The 19,379-nt window shown below is 45.8% G+C and overlaps 1 protein-coding gene across 6 annotated transcripts in view; it reads right to left on the reverse strand.

Moving 5' to 3' along the window:
- Nucleotides 1-4,582: 4,582 nt before the first annotated feature.
- Nucleotides 4,583-19,379, reverse strand: part of LOC137437790 (BRCA1-A complex subunit RAP80) — a 65,611-nt gene continuing 50,814 nt past the window's right edge. For 3 of the 6 annotated variants that reach the window (XM_078766387.1, XM_078766378.1, XM_078766384.1), the window contains 2 exons: nt 5,600-5,636; nt 4,583-5,479 (listed from right to left, as the gene is read on the reverse strand). In XM_078766387.1, the coding sequence (XP_078622513.1) occupies nt 5,417-5,479; nt 5,600-5,636 (100 nt within the window). In that variant the 3' untranslated portion in view covers nt 4,583-5,416. Of the gene's footprint in view, nt 5,480-5,599; nt 5,637-14,130; nt 15,529-19,379 lie in introns of those variants that run through there. The other 3 variants (XR_013621028.1, XM_078766373.1, XM_078766379.1) reach the window with 3 other exon arrangements.

A 19,379-nucleotide genomic window follows, 5' to 3' on the forward strand; every position in this document is an offset into this window, starting at 1 on the left:
GAAAGGCATCAATGGAAAGCGGAGGATCTCCTCATAATTGGTAAACCACATGTAAATTGTCAAACTAAATAACCTTTGCATATTAACCCCTTGAATTCGGATTACCTTTTTTTTGATACACATTGTATATTGTGTATGTGTATGTTGTGTATGTTGTGTATATGTATGTGTATATATGTATGTGTATTTGTATGTGTATATATTGTTACGTTTGTGGGGCGAGGGGATGAAATAAGTGGAGATAGAACTGTGTAGGGTAGCATGGATCACGTGTGAGTAGGAAGCCAATCTTGATGTATTTAAGTAGAAAACAAGTACACATACATTCAAAGTACACCGCCCCATGCCAAATAATTAAATATGCTGCAGCGCGGCATTGCCGGGGCGCCTCCGGCGCCCGGCAATACCGCAGTGCAGCTCATTGAGGCTGCATTGGGAGGGAGAGGTGTACACTAATTGATTGATTAATTGTATAATTAAAATCAATAAAAGATTATCACAAAATATTTTCATAATCAATTGGCTAATCGCATAACTAAACCACTAGTGCTTCATCCGAAGATGTATCTTTTAGAAATTTAATTAAATAAGTCATTTATAAAAAATTAAATAATTAATTGATTACTCAATAAATAATTAATCGATTAATCAATAAATAATTAATAGATGAAATGATTAATCAATAAATCAAAAATATCCTTGATAGCCACATCACTTGGTCACTCATGTCCAAATATTAGCTTCCCAGCTCAAAAGGTGCCTGAGATATTGGCCAAATGAGAAAGAAAATAAATAAATGATTAATAATGAAAATAAATAAATAATAATCATAAAAAAATTAAATTAGTAATCAATTTGGTCAGAGAACACATAAACTACCACTATTTCATCAGAATCTGTAACTTAAAAAAAAAAATTTTTTTGGTCATTAATCGAATAATTAAATAATTAATCGATTAATTGATTAATTAATAAATCAAAAATATCCTTTGCAGCCAAATCACCTGGTCATTGGCATGTCCAAATATCAGCTTCCTAACTCAAAAGGTGCCTGAGTTAATAATGGTCAGAAGAGAAATGAAATTTAATTAATTAAATAAGTACTTAATTAAACGCTAATAATTAAATAACTCCTCAATTAATTGATTATTCAAAAAACAAAAAATACCGTATTTGACAAAGGACTTGCTCACTACTGTGCCGAAATTTCAGCTTCCTAGCTCAAAGGATGGCTGAGATATCGCCCGGACAACCAAGAAAACAAACAAACAAGAAAACAAGAAACCAGAGTGAAAACTGAGTACTCTCTTTCAGCGTGCGTCACTGCCGAGCCCCCTTTGGTGCCCGGCAATGACGATTTGCAATGCCTGGAGATGGCATAGGAAAGGAGCGGTGTACAACAGTGAGCTGAAGAAAGTGTACGTGTCACCACACAGGGGGTGCTGTTATGTTAATTACGTATGGTCAAAGGGTAGATCTCCCAGTATGTGATTGCCTCCTGTGATTTTTACTCCCGCCAGGGAGTAATGCATTCGATCGTGTCCGTCCGTCCGTCCGTGTGTGTGTGTGTGTGTGTGTGTGTGTGTTCGTGAACAAGATATCTGGAAAAGTTCTGAACGGATTTGGATGAAAGTTGGTGGGATGATTGCCCTTAGGATAAGGAAGAATTGATTAGTTTTTGGTGAAGCTCAGGATATTATTCCAGATCCAGGAATTTTTTTTTCTGTTTTCCTTTAAAAACCATTTTCTCTGCAATAATTGGAGTGATTGAGAGCAAATTTTCACCATAGGAGGAACTCGGTCTGCAGAATATTTTGATGGTAATTATGACGTCACAGGTCACGTGGTTCGGCCGCCATATTGTTTTGAGTGAAAAACACTAAAATCCAATTTTCTCCAAAACGCTTGACATATAGAGGCCAAACTTTGCAGGCAGAATCGCATACCCATGACGAACAAAAAAGTCAGCGACCATGACGTCATGCATCACATGGTTCCAGAGTTATGACGTTTTTAAGCACAAACATTTAAAACCTAGCTCCTCCCTCATTTGTGATCCAATCGAGGGGAGACTTCACAGATCTGTTCAGCATATCAGTCTACTAAAATGTCCTTTTGGAATTTGCGATAGGTCACGTGGTTTGGCAGACCGTCAATTAAACGCAAATAATAAAAACATTTATATCTCTTGAACCACCTCATTGAGACGTGAAACGTCATACTGTAGTAGAAGTCATGGAGTAACAAGTGTGCAAAATTTGAAGATGATTGGATGTACGGTCTGGAAGCTAGAAGTTGTTATTGCGTGAAGAAGAAGAGTCTTCGCCTGTGGACGATTAATTATTTATCACATGTACAGACTTGCAAGCATCGTTTGACACAATCTCCCGGGTTAATTTGAACCTCAAATAAAATTATAATTCCAGATTTGTCAATGGCTGAGGTGTATTAACAAACGAATAAAACAGATTTGGCAAAATTCCAACTTTTTTTTGAAAAGATCGCATATTCACCCAGGGTTGTGAAAGGCTGAAGAAGAAGAAACCTCGCATGGGCTTCCCAGACCAAATAAATAATTCTGGTTCTGGCTCTGCGATTTCCAGGTTTATTACTCCCGCCAGGGAGAAATGCATTCGATCGTGTCTGTGTGTGTGTGTGTGTGTGTGTGTGTGTTTATCCCGTGTGTGTGCATGTGTGTTTTAATGTGTTGATGTTTGTGTGCATGTATGAGTTTATTGGCTCTGAACACTCATTAAATTTGTTACAGTTTGATAATGTTTACATTAAAGTCATTTCTTTCAGACAAAACACACGTGTGTTTTAATGCCCCCCTCACCCCCCCACCTTTCCTATGCCCTTAATCGAAGAGGTTAAAGATTATTTTAGGTTACAAGACTACTTTGTCACATAGTATGTTAAAATTCTCTCCAGGCATCGTGAGTAACCCAAATTATTATTGCCAACATCGTGATAATGAGGATTCAGAAATCACCCATTTTCTCACTTCTCATCAACCGCTCATTTTTTCAGACAAACTAATATCGCATTATAGGCAATCTGGAACATAATGGAGCTAATATTCATAGACCTACATCTCGATACAATAATAAATAAAAAAAACATTCACCGTACTCCCTAACCCGCCCCGTGTTTGTGCAGTGGTGCATTGCATTATACACGCATAGCTCATAGTGCACTGCGCATGTGCCGGTTCAGTGGTTCCACACAATTGCCCCCAAAATGGCGGCGTATTCTCAGTTGTCGTAACTCTCTGTATAAAGGTCCTCTAGTTTTTGGTGAAGCTCAGGATATTATTCCGGATCCAGGAATTTTTTTGGGAAAGATTTTTTTTCTGTTTTACTGCATTAAAGCTTTTATTCTTATTCTTAAATGATGTTTTTCTCCTCCAATTCCAAGATATATCAAAATTAATTATCTGACAGTTAGGGCCTACTTTCTTTTTCATTTATTGTTTTGGGGAGAGGGGATGTTAAACAAAACGTATTATTCCAACTAAACCCACGGCGGGAGTATGCGCTCTACTGAGTGGCGTTCTGGTTCCCCATGTGTTTTTACAATTATAACAAGCCGGCCATAAAAACGCTCCATTAAACCACAACAAGCAATATAATTGCAACAGAAACCTGAACATTCCCGAGCAGAGCAGAATGTTCTCGATAGACAATTAACCCCGTCCACCAATCGAGCAAGGAAAAAGGCCACGCCCCGAAGTTCACCATTGGTCGAGCCCGACCATGGGGCGATTCAGTGGAACTCGGTGATTGGTCGGGGTGATGTCAGAACGAGAAGGTTCGAGGAGAAGAGGAAGAATCGCTGTCGTGCTGGCTTCGTGGCAGGCGGTCGCGTTGTCTCATGTGCGATCGTGCAGAGAACGGTTCGGAGCTCAGATAACTTTTTGCAACGTTGGAGGAAGGGGTGTTGTTGAACTGTGGTGCTTCTCAGTGGAGCTGGGGCAGCATTGCGTTTCGGAGGGAGTGGAGAGCGAACCGGCCGCACGAATTGCCTCACGTTTGTGGCGCAGTGAAGAGGAACTGTGCGCATTCTTGTGCATTTCCTGCGCAAGCGGTTTCTGGCCGCCTTGTGCTGCTGACCCCACATTCATCGATCTTGTTGAGCAAGCTGAGTGCCAGCAGATATAAAAAGAACATCATTTTATTTTCATTGTCTTTCCCCTTGTCTGTTTTTGTGACTGTGGGGAGGGTCCCTCAAGTAGGAATTTCAACTATTTTACTCCAACCTTTATTTCGTCCTCATTTATTTTCAATAAATTCCTTGTGGTGGCATATTTTATCTGTGGTGTCTTGTTTGCATGGTGTTGGGTCCGAGGATAAACCCGTGTGGCTTTCGTCCGTGCAGGTAAGCACTTTGGTTCCGTCCCACACGCGCCAAAAAGTACCGCCAATTTTAGGCTTGATCGCCTATCAAGACCAAGTGACCGAGCAGTCTTTGTAAGACCGAGTAGCTATCCGTCATTCTGCGGTGTTAATCGCGGGTGACAGGACAATATGTATGTGTATATATCTGTGTGTATGAAAAATGAAGAAAAAAAAGAAACCATTAATGAAACTTGGCATGTCAAATTTATTGAGCCACGGTAACAATACTATTACAAAAGAAATCAGTGATACACAAGTACATGCTTCACAAAACATGTGGGTAGTGGGCCTATTTTACATAGTCTACAGATTGAAGTACATGACTGTGTGCACCTGCACAAACAATAAAACGGATAAATTTTATTCCGAAAGACAAGCTGACTTGCCTACTATCTCAGTGGTACACCTCACCACCAGAAATCATTGTACCCTGGTTATCCATTCCTCTGGTCTTGGATAAGTTGTACCTAATTTGTGACTCTGCTTTTGCCTATGTTATACTGCAAGTTCTCAGGAATAAGTTCTTTACTCAGGCTGCAGATCACAGTGGCTTTCCTAATAATATGCTCATCCTCCTTCTCTAAATAAAATAAATCTCTACTCTAAATAAAATCAAACAACCAGTTGAAATCCTGGATATTTTAAACTTGCCCCTTGGCCAAACATGTGATGATACAGTTGGATCATTTAATGGTCAGCTTAATGTGAGAACTGAAATTATAGCAGCAAGACTCGGTTGGCTCGCTGTCCTGTCATAATAAAAGGAGTGTCTGGCATTTGGAACTGGATGAGGTTACCGAAATAGCAGAAATGTATGGCTTATTGTTGATATCTGAAATGCAATTGGGTGACAATTTTCCAGTTGTGTATCTTTTAAGAAACATTGAAAAAAACATTACTTTCTTCTTCTGCGAATTTGAGAGTGCTTCTGCAGAGTTTCTCTCTTCGACTTCCTGTTGCCAAACTGGTTTTTGAAGTCCACCAGGCAATTCTTCACCTCCGAAATTGGAATAAAAGTCTTAATAGGAGAGTTGCTGATGGGTGGCAGTCCATATGAGGAACTGCCAGGCTGAGTCACAGAACTGTGGGAAGGAACAGGTTAGTAAAAACCAGATCATTAGGAATGGTGGTTATGAGATTAGCTTGTGTAAAAGCAACAAGAACATCCGATTAGTGAGAGTTGACATCAACTGTGTACGTACCTGCCTTGTTTTTCGATTTCTTTTACAGAATTCCAACCTACAGAACATTAACACAGTCACTTCATTTGCTGGTTAAAATCCAAGCCACAGGTTGTAATTGTAGATGTAAGAAGAATAAAGTAATGACTGGTTTGTCTTTAAACTCCATGGCTATATTCGGTATAGGAAGGTTATGTGCCATAGTCTTGTGACCATAATTATACAATATACCACCACCATGACTACTAATACTACATCTTTTCACGGCCCTAAAATTATTCATATATTTTGTGGGATTGACCAGGGAAAGTTTTTGGTGCAAGTCTTTCATGAATCCAGTTGATAAAACCTGTTGTTCGACTGAAGGTCACAGGAATTCAAAATATTGTCAAGTTCCCGGGGTGAACACCCCTGGGGACGGATTAGCCGATCGGGCTTTACACTCCGAGGCGTTCAATTCAACTATTGCGGAGTTGATACGCGCGGGGGAATGAGGCAGCGAAGGATAACAAAGCTCTTACCTTCACAGACCCCACTGGACGTCTTCGAACCTGGATAATCAACTGAAACCCGACACGGAATTAAAATGTACAAATAAACAGGTTTAATAAAAAATAATAGATGGTGAAATATTCCTAAGTTGAGGATCCTCCATACGGAATCAAATACACACAAGGGGAAAAATAAATGAAAGTAATTATTGTGTCTGTGTGGTGCATTTGCCTGCACTCCGTGGGCTCCTCCAGCGGTCCCCGCACCCTGGCAGCCGTCGATGGCAAAACGAACAGGACCGCGCTTCTTCCTGCTCGGGCGCACACGGCACCAGCGCGACCGCCACCAGCAAACACCAAGAAGGAGAGAGTTCGTCTGCCTTTTTCCCAGCCCGGACCCGAGAAAGCACGATTTTGACCAGGACCACCACACCACACCAGGACCCGAGAAAGCACGATTTTGACCGCCAACGAAGATTGTCTGAACCAACTGAGCCGCAAGGATGTCGACCGCTGGTGTTCAATCTCGGGACCAAGAACATGAACTGCGACCGCACGCGATCAAAGCGAGGGTCGAGAGGAAGATGCCCTGCGTGCGATGAATGTCCCAGGTGTAAAAGCGATAATGAATGCCACTGCTCGTGATAAAATCCCCACGCAAAAGGACAAAATGTCCGGACTTAAGTCTTTTGGCCTTCAGAGCTCCCACGTCACCAGACGATGTCCGCGCGCGGTCCAATCAACGGCCACCACCACACCACTCCATCTCGACCAATCGCTCTTCGGGGCGTGGCCTCATCGCCACCCGCCGGCCCCGTGATGGCTCGGCTGGCAGAACCCACAGTAGTTTTCAATGTCCTGCTTCCGGTTGTTTTATTTCGTGTTATTAATTATGGTGTCAATTGCTTGGCTTGGCTATGGTGTGTAGTGCGGTGTCATAAGGAACACAGGAAAAGATTACAGAGGCAATTACATACAGGGGGTTAATTACCCTTAATCCCTAACTAATTAACATAACCCCACCCCTCTCATGGGGACAAAGATACACTCTTACACGACATCCGGTCAAAACGGATTCCCTACTTATGGTACATGGGGGGTTCTTCTTCTTCTTCATCGCAACATTCGGAGCACACTACCTATACAATTCTACCTGGACTAAGGTATTACATTGCCTACCCCCCATAAATGTAACAATATGTTTGGGGCATTGCTGACAACTCACCTCCTCTTCACAAGAGATACCATGGGATATTTACATCCACCAACTAATGCTATCAAAAGAGACATCCAGTTTACAATCTATCCAAGGGACAACACACACATTGATGAATCGTCATACCAGTGAAACACCAGGATGACAGTCTATACCTGGGTCAGGATTCAAACACAGGCAATACAGCTTACAGGTAAGTGTACTACTCAATGCGCCACCCTTTCATGTGTATATATATATATATATGTATATATATACAGTGAAACCTTGACTTACGAGTTTAATTCGTTCTGTGACCGAGCTCGTAACTCAATTTGCTCGTTTCTCAAATTAAATTTCCCCATTAAAAGGCATTGAAATGCTATTAATCCGTTCCAGCCCCAAAAAAACCACACCAATTTTTTTTGTTACGTGTTTTTAAATAAGAAAAATGTACTTTATAAATAACAAATAATGTATAAACAAGCACGACCTCGTATATACTGTTCATAATAAAAGAGAATGTTGTAGCGACCCATGGGTCCCCCAAGCAAGACCGGCATCAGAATCTCCTTGCTCCAGCCGGTGACGTCACCGGCGGGGATCCCCGGCGCCAGAGTGGCTGGTCACGTGACCGCCAAAGCGTCCCACGCGTGCGGGTATAATGAGCTACACCTGTGGATCACGTGACCACCGAAGCACGCCTCGCTTGAGAGGCGTGGCTTTCGGTTTGGGTTTTTGGTTTTGCTTTATAAGGCAGCCCGATAAACGGGCTTTTTAGTGTTCCCGAGTTGGTTTTACGAATAAACATCTTCTCGGACGAGTTTGTGCCTTGCCATCCTTTTATCCGTATTCTGCTGGAGTCCAGACTCCTTCAATGTAAAGAAATAAACTGGTTTTATTAAGTGTTGTGGCGGACACGAAAGCACTGACGTGGTGACATCACCCCGCACACCAAGTGGGGGTGGGCCACGCCGGGGAGAGAGGCGTGGCCTCAGGATATAGACGGGGCGCGCAGCCTTGAGCAGCTTAGTGCTGCAGTTTGAATAAAGACTCTTGTATGAACCGCGTTGTCCGCTTGCTCCTTGCGTAAGCATTAGCACGCGCAGCATCGCGCTACAGTGTATTTACCTTGAAGATCAGACGAAGATGCTGGCGGAGGTGGAGGAGATAACTTTTGCCCTTTTCGCCACACTTTCCTCGCTTTCACTTACAGGACGTTTCAATAAAAACCTGTCCAACGAGGTTTGTTTCTTCCTCCCTTTCAAAATGTTTCGAAAATTCTCCATCTCTTCATGGATAGAGGTCCGGAGCTTTGAAATAATCGTAATGCCCTTGGCTGGCGTTATAGCCTTTATCGACTCCTTCTGCTTCAAAATCGTACATATCGTAGAAGTACTACGATCGTACTGCCTCGCCAAGTCGACAACACGCACACCTCGCTCATGTTTTTCGACGATTACGTGTTGTATATCCAAGCACATCATCCTCTTCTTCTTCTCAGCACTGCCCTTGGCACTCAATTTCTTAGGACCAATGGTTAAAACTAAGAAATTTTCCAACATAACCAACATGCGAAAACAAAGCAGCAGCGATATACGGCAGAGATGCTTGCACGGCAAGATAACCACGTGACCGGAACCCACCTGGTGGCGGGTGGCGTAAGCTCGTAACTCAGATCTCGGCTCGCATCTCAAAGCAAAAAACCGCCCGAGCGACGGCTCGTATCTCGGAAAACTCGTAAGTTGGTGCACTCGTAAGTCAAGGTTTCACTGTATATATTTACATTTATATATATATATATATATATATATATATATATATATATATATATATATATATATTGTAACGAATGTGGAAACGTTACAATGTGAACGTTACAAAAGTATGGTAACACGCTGTTAATGTAAATAATGGTCGCAGCCGTCCTCCTAGTTAATTCCATGAAGCTTACACGCAGGTCACGATATATCTTTTTAAATAGTGTATTTCCTTATTCCATGTAGGCTAAATCTGTGTTTCCCACTAGATTGACTTTGCATTGTATCAAACAAAATAAGAGTAGGCCCTTGCAATTTCCCCAAACATCTCCGCTCTCCAAAAGTCCTTTCAAAAGGGTGGGAGTTGTGTTCAATCCCACAAGCCGCCATTGCCCATGTGCTAATCTCGGAGAAGAAAGGTTGTCTCCACCTCGTCATAGAGGGGAGGAGTGAGCCAGAGGGTCGCATGGCCAATCAGCACCGCGGTGAGCGAACCGGTAGGCGTGCCCTCGCAGCCGGCGGCTTGATTCCGCCGCGAGTTATAAAAGCGACTGAAAGGGACTGCTTTACGAGATGACTTGGGAGATGACCTGGGAGAGGAGCGAAGAGGCGGCACCAAGAAGAGCGGTGAGATGCGAAACGCTCCAAGCCAAAGAGGAGAGGTACTCGGAGAGGAAACCAACTTTGGAGAGACGCGCTGAAAGGAGGGAGACGGCTCCACCACAAGTAGAGGAGCAGGTGTGCCGAACCAGCGCGTGACGTCTACCGCAGCGGATACGCGACGGAGGGTTTTCCCGCCAAAAACCGCGAGGAATTGAGAGCCGCTGCCTCCGACTTTGCCTCCCTCTCAAGCAATCCACCTCAAGCCCTACCTGCCTGCAATATCCCCTGTGTAAGTGTGAACGTCCTGTCCTGCTCGTTGTCTTGGGATTAAGTAAATTGAATAGTTTAAGCTAACAATGCACTGTGTGACTGCTTCTTCCATCCATTGCTGTAAATAATTTTGGTCGCTCTTTCTTTTTGCTTGTGTGTGTATAATAAATCTGTTCTTCCTCCATACTCTGTCTTTTTCTCTTTTCCTTCTCTTTCGGTCGCTTTAGAGGTTTCCCGATTGAATATCTGTGGGGCGATCTGGTCAACGTCGGGTGGAATCGGGTTCTAATCAGTAATCGGGGAGTAACTGTTCGGACGCGGTTAAATACACCACCGCTCGGTCAATATAACATCTAAAACCACGTCTGTAACAATTGGTTGTCAGGAGTTGGATTCGGACCTGGGACTAAATTTGTTAGGCCCAAATTTTGGAACACCAATTGTACTATTAGAGTAACAATTGGTGTCGAGGAGTGAGATCGGACCCGAAATCGGACCCGAAGCGCGCTTAACGCGCTCAAAATTACAAGCTGCCGAAATTTATTTTGTTTTATAAAACCCGAATTTTGAGATCGCGCCATGGACAATCAAGGCGATCGGATGTCGGTGGGGGAAATAGACGGGTTAGGGGTAACCCAGGACTTAGGGAAAGAAAGGGAGGAGGAGAGCAATGAGGAGGCGGTTGAGGGGGTATCAGACGCACAAAATGGCGCCTCGCACATGGCTATGGCGGCCGCGCCCGCTGCACAAGTGGGAGGGATTGACATGCAGGCCCTCATTGCGCAGCTACAGGCAGCTGTACAGCTGAGTATGGGGAGCCAAATTGAGCGACTGGGTGAGCGATTGGAGGGCCAAATGGGACAAATGGGGAACCAGATGGATGCTCAGGGTGAGCAATTGGGGGTAATGAGGGACGAAGCGAGGGGTACCGGTGAGGAGTTAGACAAGAAATTTGGGAAGTTCGACAATAATTTTGAGGAGTTAGACAAGAAATTTGGGAAGTTCGACAATAATTTTGAGGAGTTAGACAAGAAATTTGGGAAGTTAGACAATAATTTTGAGGGGTTAGACAACGGGATAAAAGAGGTAAAGAATGGGTTAACGGGGGTGGAAAACAGAATGGCTGCCCAGGAGAATCAGTTAGAGGGGGTGAAAAATGGGTTAATGGGGTTAGAAAATAGGATGGAGGACAAATTGCGGGAAATAGGGGAACAATCTGCCCGAGAAATCAAACAAATGGGAGAGCAGATAGAGGAGGTGAAAATCGGGGTAGAAACCAAACTGGATGCTCAGAGGGATGAATTGGGACAGATGAGGGTGGCATCTATAAAAGAGATGGAGGAAATACGACGAGGGGTAAGTGAGGAGGTTTCGGGGCTACGCGAGGAGGTAAAGCGAGGTGAGAAGCGTATGGAGAAAGAGGTGAGAAATAATACGGCTAAGTTACAAGGGGGAATAGAAGATCTGACGAAGGGAGTAGAACAGCTGACGGAGGGACAAAAAGAACTAGTGGAGCAGGTTCAAAAGAACACTGCGGTACTAGGAGGGTTAAAGGCGACACAAAAAGAAATTAAAAACGAATTAATAGCGACGCAGAGGCAATGTCAGATGGTACGTGAGGAACTGACAATGAGGGTGGACGAGGTGACAGAGATAATGGAGACAAAGGACCGGCAGGTGAGGATGCAAATAGAGACGGTCACGGTAGCCTTAGAGGATGAACTTGAGGAGACGCACCGAGAAATAAAAGAGGTTAAACAAAAATTAGAGGAAGTGGAAGAAGAGGTGAGTGAAATTAAGAAGAGACGGACAGAAACTAAGAGAGAAATCCAGGAGGAGGTAATGGAATTGGTGCAAGGTCGGTGCTCAACTCATAATGTGATGCTCACTAACCAAATAAAGAGTTTGCAGGTGGCAAAGGAGGAGCGGAGACGAGGTACGGAGGTGAGTGGCAATGTATATGATGTGAGGAAAGCTTCAGTCGGCTTGGGGATTGGTTTGGATCCGGGTGTTCGTGAGAGGCCGTTGGTGAAGTGTGCGACAGGTCAGGTGTGCGAAAAAAGAGGTGTGCGAGAATGTCCGACCATGGGGTGTGTGAGGAAAAAGTGCACGCCGAGGAGTGAGTGTGCCGTCAAGAGTGAGTTGGTCGAAGCGCGTGTGCGAGGCGAGGGGGCACAGGGAAGCGCGGTGTGGTGAGTGTTACGGAGGAAGTAACGAAAAAGTGTGCGCAAGAGGATGCGCGAGAAAGGTGTGTAACGGACGGGTGCATGGGGAAAGCGCATGCTGTCAAGAGTAAGGGAGAATGCATGCCTGTGGTGAGTGTTACAGAGGGTGTAACGGGACAATGTGCGGAAGAGTGTGCGCGAGAAAGGTGTGTAACGGACAGGTGCATGAGGAAAGAGTGCGCTGTCGAGAGTAAGGGTGAGTGCGCGACCGAGAGTGGAGGTGAGAGTAGTGAGAGTGACACGGAGCGTGAGTTGGTTGTGGCAGGTGAGCGAGGATGTACACCTGGAATGGAAGGATGCACACCTGGAATGGTAGAGCGTGAGTGGGAATGCACGCTGGAATTGGTAGTGAGGCACGTGGTTGGGTGTGCGAGTGAGAGCACACCTGTGATTGTCACAGAGGAGGTGACCAAGGAAGGGGCGCGAGGAGGTGTGTTGGTGAGGTGTGCGAGCGACGAATGTGTGCCAAGGTGTTCGGTGGTCAGGTGTGTGACCAAGTCGGTGAGCGGAATGAGTGTACCGAGGTGTGTAAGAAACGGTACGACGAGGAGCATGGAAACGGCTGCATGTATGAGCAAGAAAGGGGTAGCGTATGCATGTAAGCATCCAGGTGAAGCATCGACGGTAACCAGGTTAGAGGTTAGAACGACTTATAGCCGAATCGGGCCCTCGGTGCGCGTCGGGCAGCTTCGCGTGCCGCGAGGACCAGCGGGGATCCGAACCACGGCGGTTTCGAAAGAACCGCCGTACGCGATCCACGCTGTGCCTCGCTTGGAACGGCCGCGTCCGGGCTCCACTAGGCGGAGCGGGCAGCTGGATAGGAAGGGTCGTCATGGCGACCACGTTTTGTTGAGACGTGCCGGCAGGTCGAGATCGGGACATTGGATGGTTCCACGCCGAGGTGGTGCGTGGGATCTCGGCCCGGGTAAGCCCCCGCCCCTGCCCCGAATGCGGGACGCATCCAGCCGCCGGCACAAAAGAATCCGCGTTCATTGCTCGGCTGTACGAAGCCGGGCTGAAGACGTGAATTGGCGCACCGAGAGGATGTAATAAGTAGACGGATGATGATGGTAGTGATTTGATACGAAATTTATAATAGTGGGTAGTATTGGCAGTAAATGGAAAATTTTTGAATTGGTTGGAATTTGGACGAGCAAAATTGATAGAGAGACCCCCGATGTGGTGGGATGGCAAATCCACCATCCCTCACAAGTGGGGGCAAATGCGCAATAGTTTATGGGGTGGCTATGACAACCGAGCCAGGGAGGGCTTGGATAATTGTAGGGATCTAGCGAAGATGACATTAGGTAACGTTAAGATTAGTTAGTGACTGATACCTGTAGTGGGGACGCAGGTAGATTAGTGTGGATTATAATGACGTGGGAGCGCAATAGTTTAAAGGGACGACTGGGAAGCGCAAGTTTCAGAGGGGAGTAGTTAGCTGAGATGATGCCGTGTGTGTGAGGATTGAACAGGTGTGATTGCACAGGTGTGCAACTGAACAGGTGTGTGGAGCAGTGTATGAGGGAGTAGTGGTGATTGCGTGTTGTGTTGACCAAATGGTCCAGGAAGAAAGGAGGGTGCAGGTGGCACCAGGTGTGAGGGCACAGGTGTGCAACAACAGGTGTAGGTGGCTGTGTGGAATAAATGGTAGTGTGGAATATCTGGAGTATTGGAATGGATGGTCGTGGAGTGAGAATGGTGGAAATTGTGGAGTGGAGTGGATGGTGCGAAGGTGTGAATGGGGGAAGAGTGGACCCCCATCACGGATACCCGGGGCGGGTAGTGTAAGTGTTAGGTAGAGGGTACAGGTAAATTGTGGTTGGATATTGGCATCTGTGGTGCGGATGCAGAATGGTATGTGGATGGGTGCATTAGTGTTGTGGAAATGGCTGGGCGTGTAGCCTGTTAGTGTGTGTAGTTGGTTTGGGCACTCCACCACTGTGAGGATGTCGGCCAGGTGAGGCCGCAGGTGGGCTCTGGGAGCCGGTAGTAGTTGTTGTGGATGGGGCCCGAGGATCCGGAGGACGGACCCGGGTAGCCCAGTGCCAGAGGGCACCATGGGGTGACAGAGCCAGGAGGGGCTGTCCCCAGTTAGTTAGGTTAGGGTGAGGAGCTAGGTAAGCTCGGGTGGCAACTACAGTGGTGGAGGTGTGCAGGTGGGTAGACCTGCTGGGAGAGCTAGACGTCACAGCCCAGAAATTATGCGAGAGCACCGGGAGATGAATCGGGGGAGTGAGACCCCAAATTGAGAAGCACCACAGTTTGGTCAATGGGAATTGGTTTTTAGAACCCATAGTGTAAGTTGGCCAATGGATTGGCAGGGAGAGACCCCGGGTAGTGTAAAGTGTGTTAAAGTCATTTAGAGGATAGTTAGGATGAAGGATCTCCTCGCACCATCTGCATCCACTCACCTGAGGTGACAGGTACTCCACACCATGCCATGTTTTGATTATTTTTTATGATGCAAATGTTTGGATTGTGAGACGCATCATGACGTGGGTGTGACATTGTGCTTTGATGTTCCATCTCTGCCTCCTTATGAGGATTGATGACGAATTGGGTGATGGCAAATTTTGGTTAGAGGGATTGTGGTGACGAATTTGGTATAGGGGAAATATGGGGAAGACGTGACAGTAGTGACGAATTGGTAATGTGTAGATTTTTGTACATATGGGGTAAGGGCAAGGGTAGGGTAGGTGACAGGGGGGTGACGTACGGTAGGGACGAGCTTTCTCACTTCGCCCTCCGTACGCATTTCGCCTTGCATTGCCTTATTGACGTGTACCCTTGTGACCTTACCCCTCGCTCAATTGTCTTTCTTTTGTCTCCCACATGACCTGTGCGCCATTGGGGCCGAGGGGAGCGTGCGTGAGGTGGCCATTGTGCGCCCGAGATTCCCAGAACCAGCATGCATTGCGTTGATGTACCACTTTATGGACCGCTGTTCTGCGGCCAAGTACCACTTGATGGACCCCAGGTTCTGGGGCAGGGCACCTCTGTTGGAGACCGGCCATAGTGGCCAGGGAATCTTGCTTGCGGACCTCGGTAAGGTGGCACCTATGCCAAACAGGTGGACCACCCTTAGTTGGCCCCTGAGGCCCTAAATAAAAACGAACACAAGTTGTGCTTTTTATTATGTCCAAATAGGCCGCATGAAGCCAGAAGACGTCGGGAAGAACATCGGCCCAGCAGAGAAAGAGAAGACCACCACCAGTTGTTTTGTTGTGTTTATTAAGAACCATGGTGACTGCGCACCGAGTGGTGCTTTTGGTGCTTTGTGGTGTTTGTGGTGCTTGTGGTGCTTTTGGTGCTTTTGGGTGCTTTGGTGGTATTGGTACTGGTGCATCGATGCAATGCGTGCTGTCTCCTCCCTCCCAACAGGAATTTCTTTTTTTCTTGTTCCCTAAAAAGAAAAGAAAAAAAAACACAGGTCCTGGGTTGCGTTGTAAATAAGAAATCACGTCATTGTAAATAATGCTCCCCACCGTAAATGTATAGTTTGAGAATAATTCCGTAATTTGGTTAGCTGTGGGCTTGAGTCTGTTAGACAGGGTGCAATGCAATAGGGGGACATACTTATTTGTGTTTTAAGATTGTCACACTCAGGGTCAGGTTAATTGTAGAGGGAATTACACCTACGTGTCACACTAAGTTAAAGTTTAGTAGGCCCGAGAAAGGGCCTGAAGAAAGGAGGGTGTAGTGTAACGAATGTGGAAACGTTACAATGTGAACGTTACAAAAGTATGGTAACACCCTGTTAATGTAAATAATGGTCGCAGCCGTCCTCCTAGTTAATTCCATGAAACTTACACGCAGGTCACGATATATCTTTTTAAATAGTGTATTTCCTTATTCCATGTAGGCTAAATCTGTGTTTCCCACTAGATTGACTTTGCATTGTATCAAACAAAATAAGAGTAGGCCCTTGCAATTTCCCCAAACATCTCCGCTCTCCAAAAGTCCTTTCAAAAGGGTGGGAGTTGTGTTCAATCCCGCAAGCCGCCATTGCCCATGTGCTAATCTCGGAGAAGAAAGGTTGTCTCCACCTCGTCATAGAGGGGAGGAGTGAGCCAGAGGGTCGCATGGCCAATCAGCACCGCGGTGAGCGAACCGGTAGGCGTGCCCTCGCAGCCGGCGGCTTGATTCCGCCGCGAGTTATAAAAGCGACTGAAAGGGACTGCTTTACGAGATGACTTGGGAGATGACCTGGGAGAGGAGCGAAGAGGCGGTACCAAGAAGAGCGGTGAGATGTGAAACGCTCCAAGCCAAAGAGGAGAGGTACTTGGAGAGGAAACCAACTTTGGAGAGACGCGCTGAAAGGAGGGAGACGGCTCCACCACAAGAAGAGGAGCAGGTGTGCCGAACCAGCGCGTGACGTCTACCGCAGCGGATACGCGACGGAGGGTTTTCCCGCCAAAAACCGCGAGGAATTGAGAGCCGCTGCCTCCGACCTTGCCTCCCTCTCAAGCAATCCACCTCAAGCCCTACCTGCCTGCAATATCCCCTGTGTAAGTGTGAACGTCCTGTCCTGCTCGTTGTCTTGGGATTAAGTAAATTGAATAGTTTAAGCTAACAATGCACTGTGTGACTGCTTCTTCCATCCATTGCTGTAAATAATTTTGGTCGCTCTTTCTTTTTGCTTGTGTGTGTATAATAAATCTGTTCTTCCTCCGTACTCTGTCTTTTTCTCTTTTCCTTCTCTTTCGGTCGCTTTAGAGGTTTCCCGATTGAATATCTGTGGGGCGATCTGGTCAACGTCGGGTGGAATCGGGTTCTAATCAGTAATCGGGGAGTAACTGTTCGGACGCGGTTAAATACACCACCGCTCGGTCAATATAACATCTAAAACCGCGTCTGTAACAATATATATACATATATATATAATGATGGTTGTGAGCCCGGCGAGGACATCGTGCACCTGCCGGGAGAATAAAGTTTGTCCCAGATCCCCACATGCCCCTTTCTTTTAGCCAAAAAATTAGGTCGAGGCTAGCTATGTCAGTCCGCGTCAGTGGTAGCATGCTAGGATTCACTGGTACGGAAGCCATCCATCAAATCTGACAGGTGTCCAAGACTTTCAGACCCTCCATCTTTCTGGGAACGGCCACCACCAAGGTCGAGATCCGCCAATCAGGCACTGTTGTTGGGTTGTGATGGGAGGCACAGCCAATCACCATCTCAAAGGTTTATCTGCCCCTCACAAGCCGCAAAGCAAAGGTGGGGAAGGGAATGAATAAAAAGAGGAACACAGATTATTCAAGGCAGTTGCAGTTGAGAAGTTCAAAAAGTCTGGAGTATGCCTTTGGGAATTCAGAGCCTTATGCATTTCGTCTTTCGTTCATACTATTCACCCTTCACTTTACCTCTCTGCACCATTTCTACACATCGACGTTTCAGTACGACATCGACGTTTCCTTTTCTTCTCTTTCCGACTTTCCTGCCGACCTTCCAATATTTCTGACTTTTTTTCATTTCTTCTTTCAGGACTGTTCGTTGATTTTACACACGACATACCCCACACACCCAGCACACCGTTTACCATCAAGCTGCCAAAGTCACGACAAATACCACATACATGCAGATCATTGTGTTTGGCCCGAGTCCGAGCGACCCCATATGATCGGGAGCCACCGGAGTGGAGGAGGCCGACCAGGAGGAGGTGCACGGAAGGTGAGCCGGAACCCCTGATGCAGATTAATTGCAACCTCAACCGGATTTGCAAAAGTGCATAACAAACTCCACACTATCTCTTTCACACTCCTATTTCTTGCCCCTTCTTCACAAACTCTCTTTTTCCTTTGGGAGTCTGGATCCATTTTAGTGTAAAGGTGACGAGTCATTGTAATAAAGTACATGAGGGCGGGAATTATCGCATAGGGGACAATGTGAATGTACAGTATGAATGCTGCAAGTCATTAAATATGCGTTGCTTTGCCCTTGGAATTCTCACGCCATTTCCCCCATTTTAATTCTCCAACCGACATTACAAAATTGAGAATTAAATGATCTTCCTGGCTTGGCTGCCGTACAATCCTATGGATAAGTAGGGGCCTGGAGCTCTGCTAATTTCATGCCTAACATGCATAGCCTATGCAGCTGTTTGAGCAGTAAGAGCCTTTTTACAGATTATTTTTACTTTTTACAGCCTGAAATTAAATGTAGTAAGAGTTTTTAAAGTTCTGAGGAGATTGCGGCTGGCTCAATAGCGCAGTGGGCTGTTGACGCATTATCAACGGAGGTCCGTGGTTCGAGCCCCGCATCGAGTCAGAATTTTTTCACACTTAGCCCTCGCAGGAATTCGATTCCTGTTTATAATATATATATATATATACTATATATATATATATATATATATATAAATAAATAAATAAATAAATAAAAAAAAAAAAAATATATATATATATATATATATATATATATATATATAAAACACAGTTTGTGTGTGTGTGTGTGTGTGTGTAATGTTACCGGTAGACTCCTAAACGGAGAGGCTCACGTACTTGATATTTGGCACAAACATGGCCATTGAGCCTGGGAAGAACATGGTCGACCTAAAAATTTATTTCATAATATTTTAAAACCATATTTTTACCTCAGCGCATTTCAGCGAGGCATATTATGACCGGAATGGCAGAGCAGCGCGCTGATTCGCTCAGAGCGATCACGTGATGTTCCTTGCCACCATTAACTCAGTTATGCGTTCGCACGTATTTCAGAGCGAAAAACGATTCCGTTTTTTCACATTTCAGCGAGGAATATTGCCATTCACACCACATCGGTTTTTTTCCCTTTCATCTTTAGATCCATATTTTTTGCCATAATGTAGCGCATTATGGCTCTCTCGAGCTCGAGTTAGCCAATCACCTGGGAGCATGAGGCCACGTTGGCCACGCCCACGACACGACGCAGAGTTGCAATCGATCGCTCAGAGCGATCACGTGATGTTCCTTGCTGCGCGATTGCGTTTTTTCACATTTCAGCGAGGAACATTGCCATTCACACCACATGGGTTTTTTTTTCTTTCATCTTTAGATCCATTTTTTTTTTCAGCGAGGAATATTATATACGGAATCTGAATCGGTGGCAGAGCAGCGCGCTGATTCGACGATTCGCGCGCCCTCCCCCCTCCCCCCTCTCCTCCTTCTTCTTCCTCCTCACGTTTATACACGGAATGCCGGGTACTTCCCCCCCCTCTTCTCCCCTCCCCCCCTCTCCTCCTTCTTCTCCCCTCCCCCCCCTCTCCTCCTTCTTCTC

Source organism: Myxine glutinosa, chromosome 1 (genome assembly GCF_964187855.1).
Source record: "Myxine glutinosa chromosome 1, kmMyxGlut1.1, whole genome shotgun sequence".
Classification (NCBI taxonomy): domain Eukaryota; kingdom Metazoa; phylum Chordata; class Myxini; order Myxiniformes; family Myxinidae; genus Myxine; species Myxine glutinosa.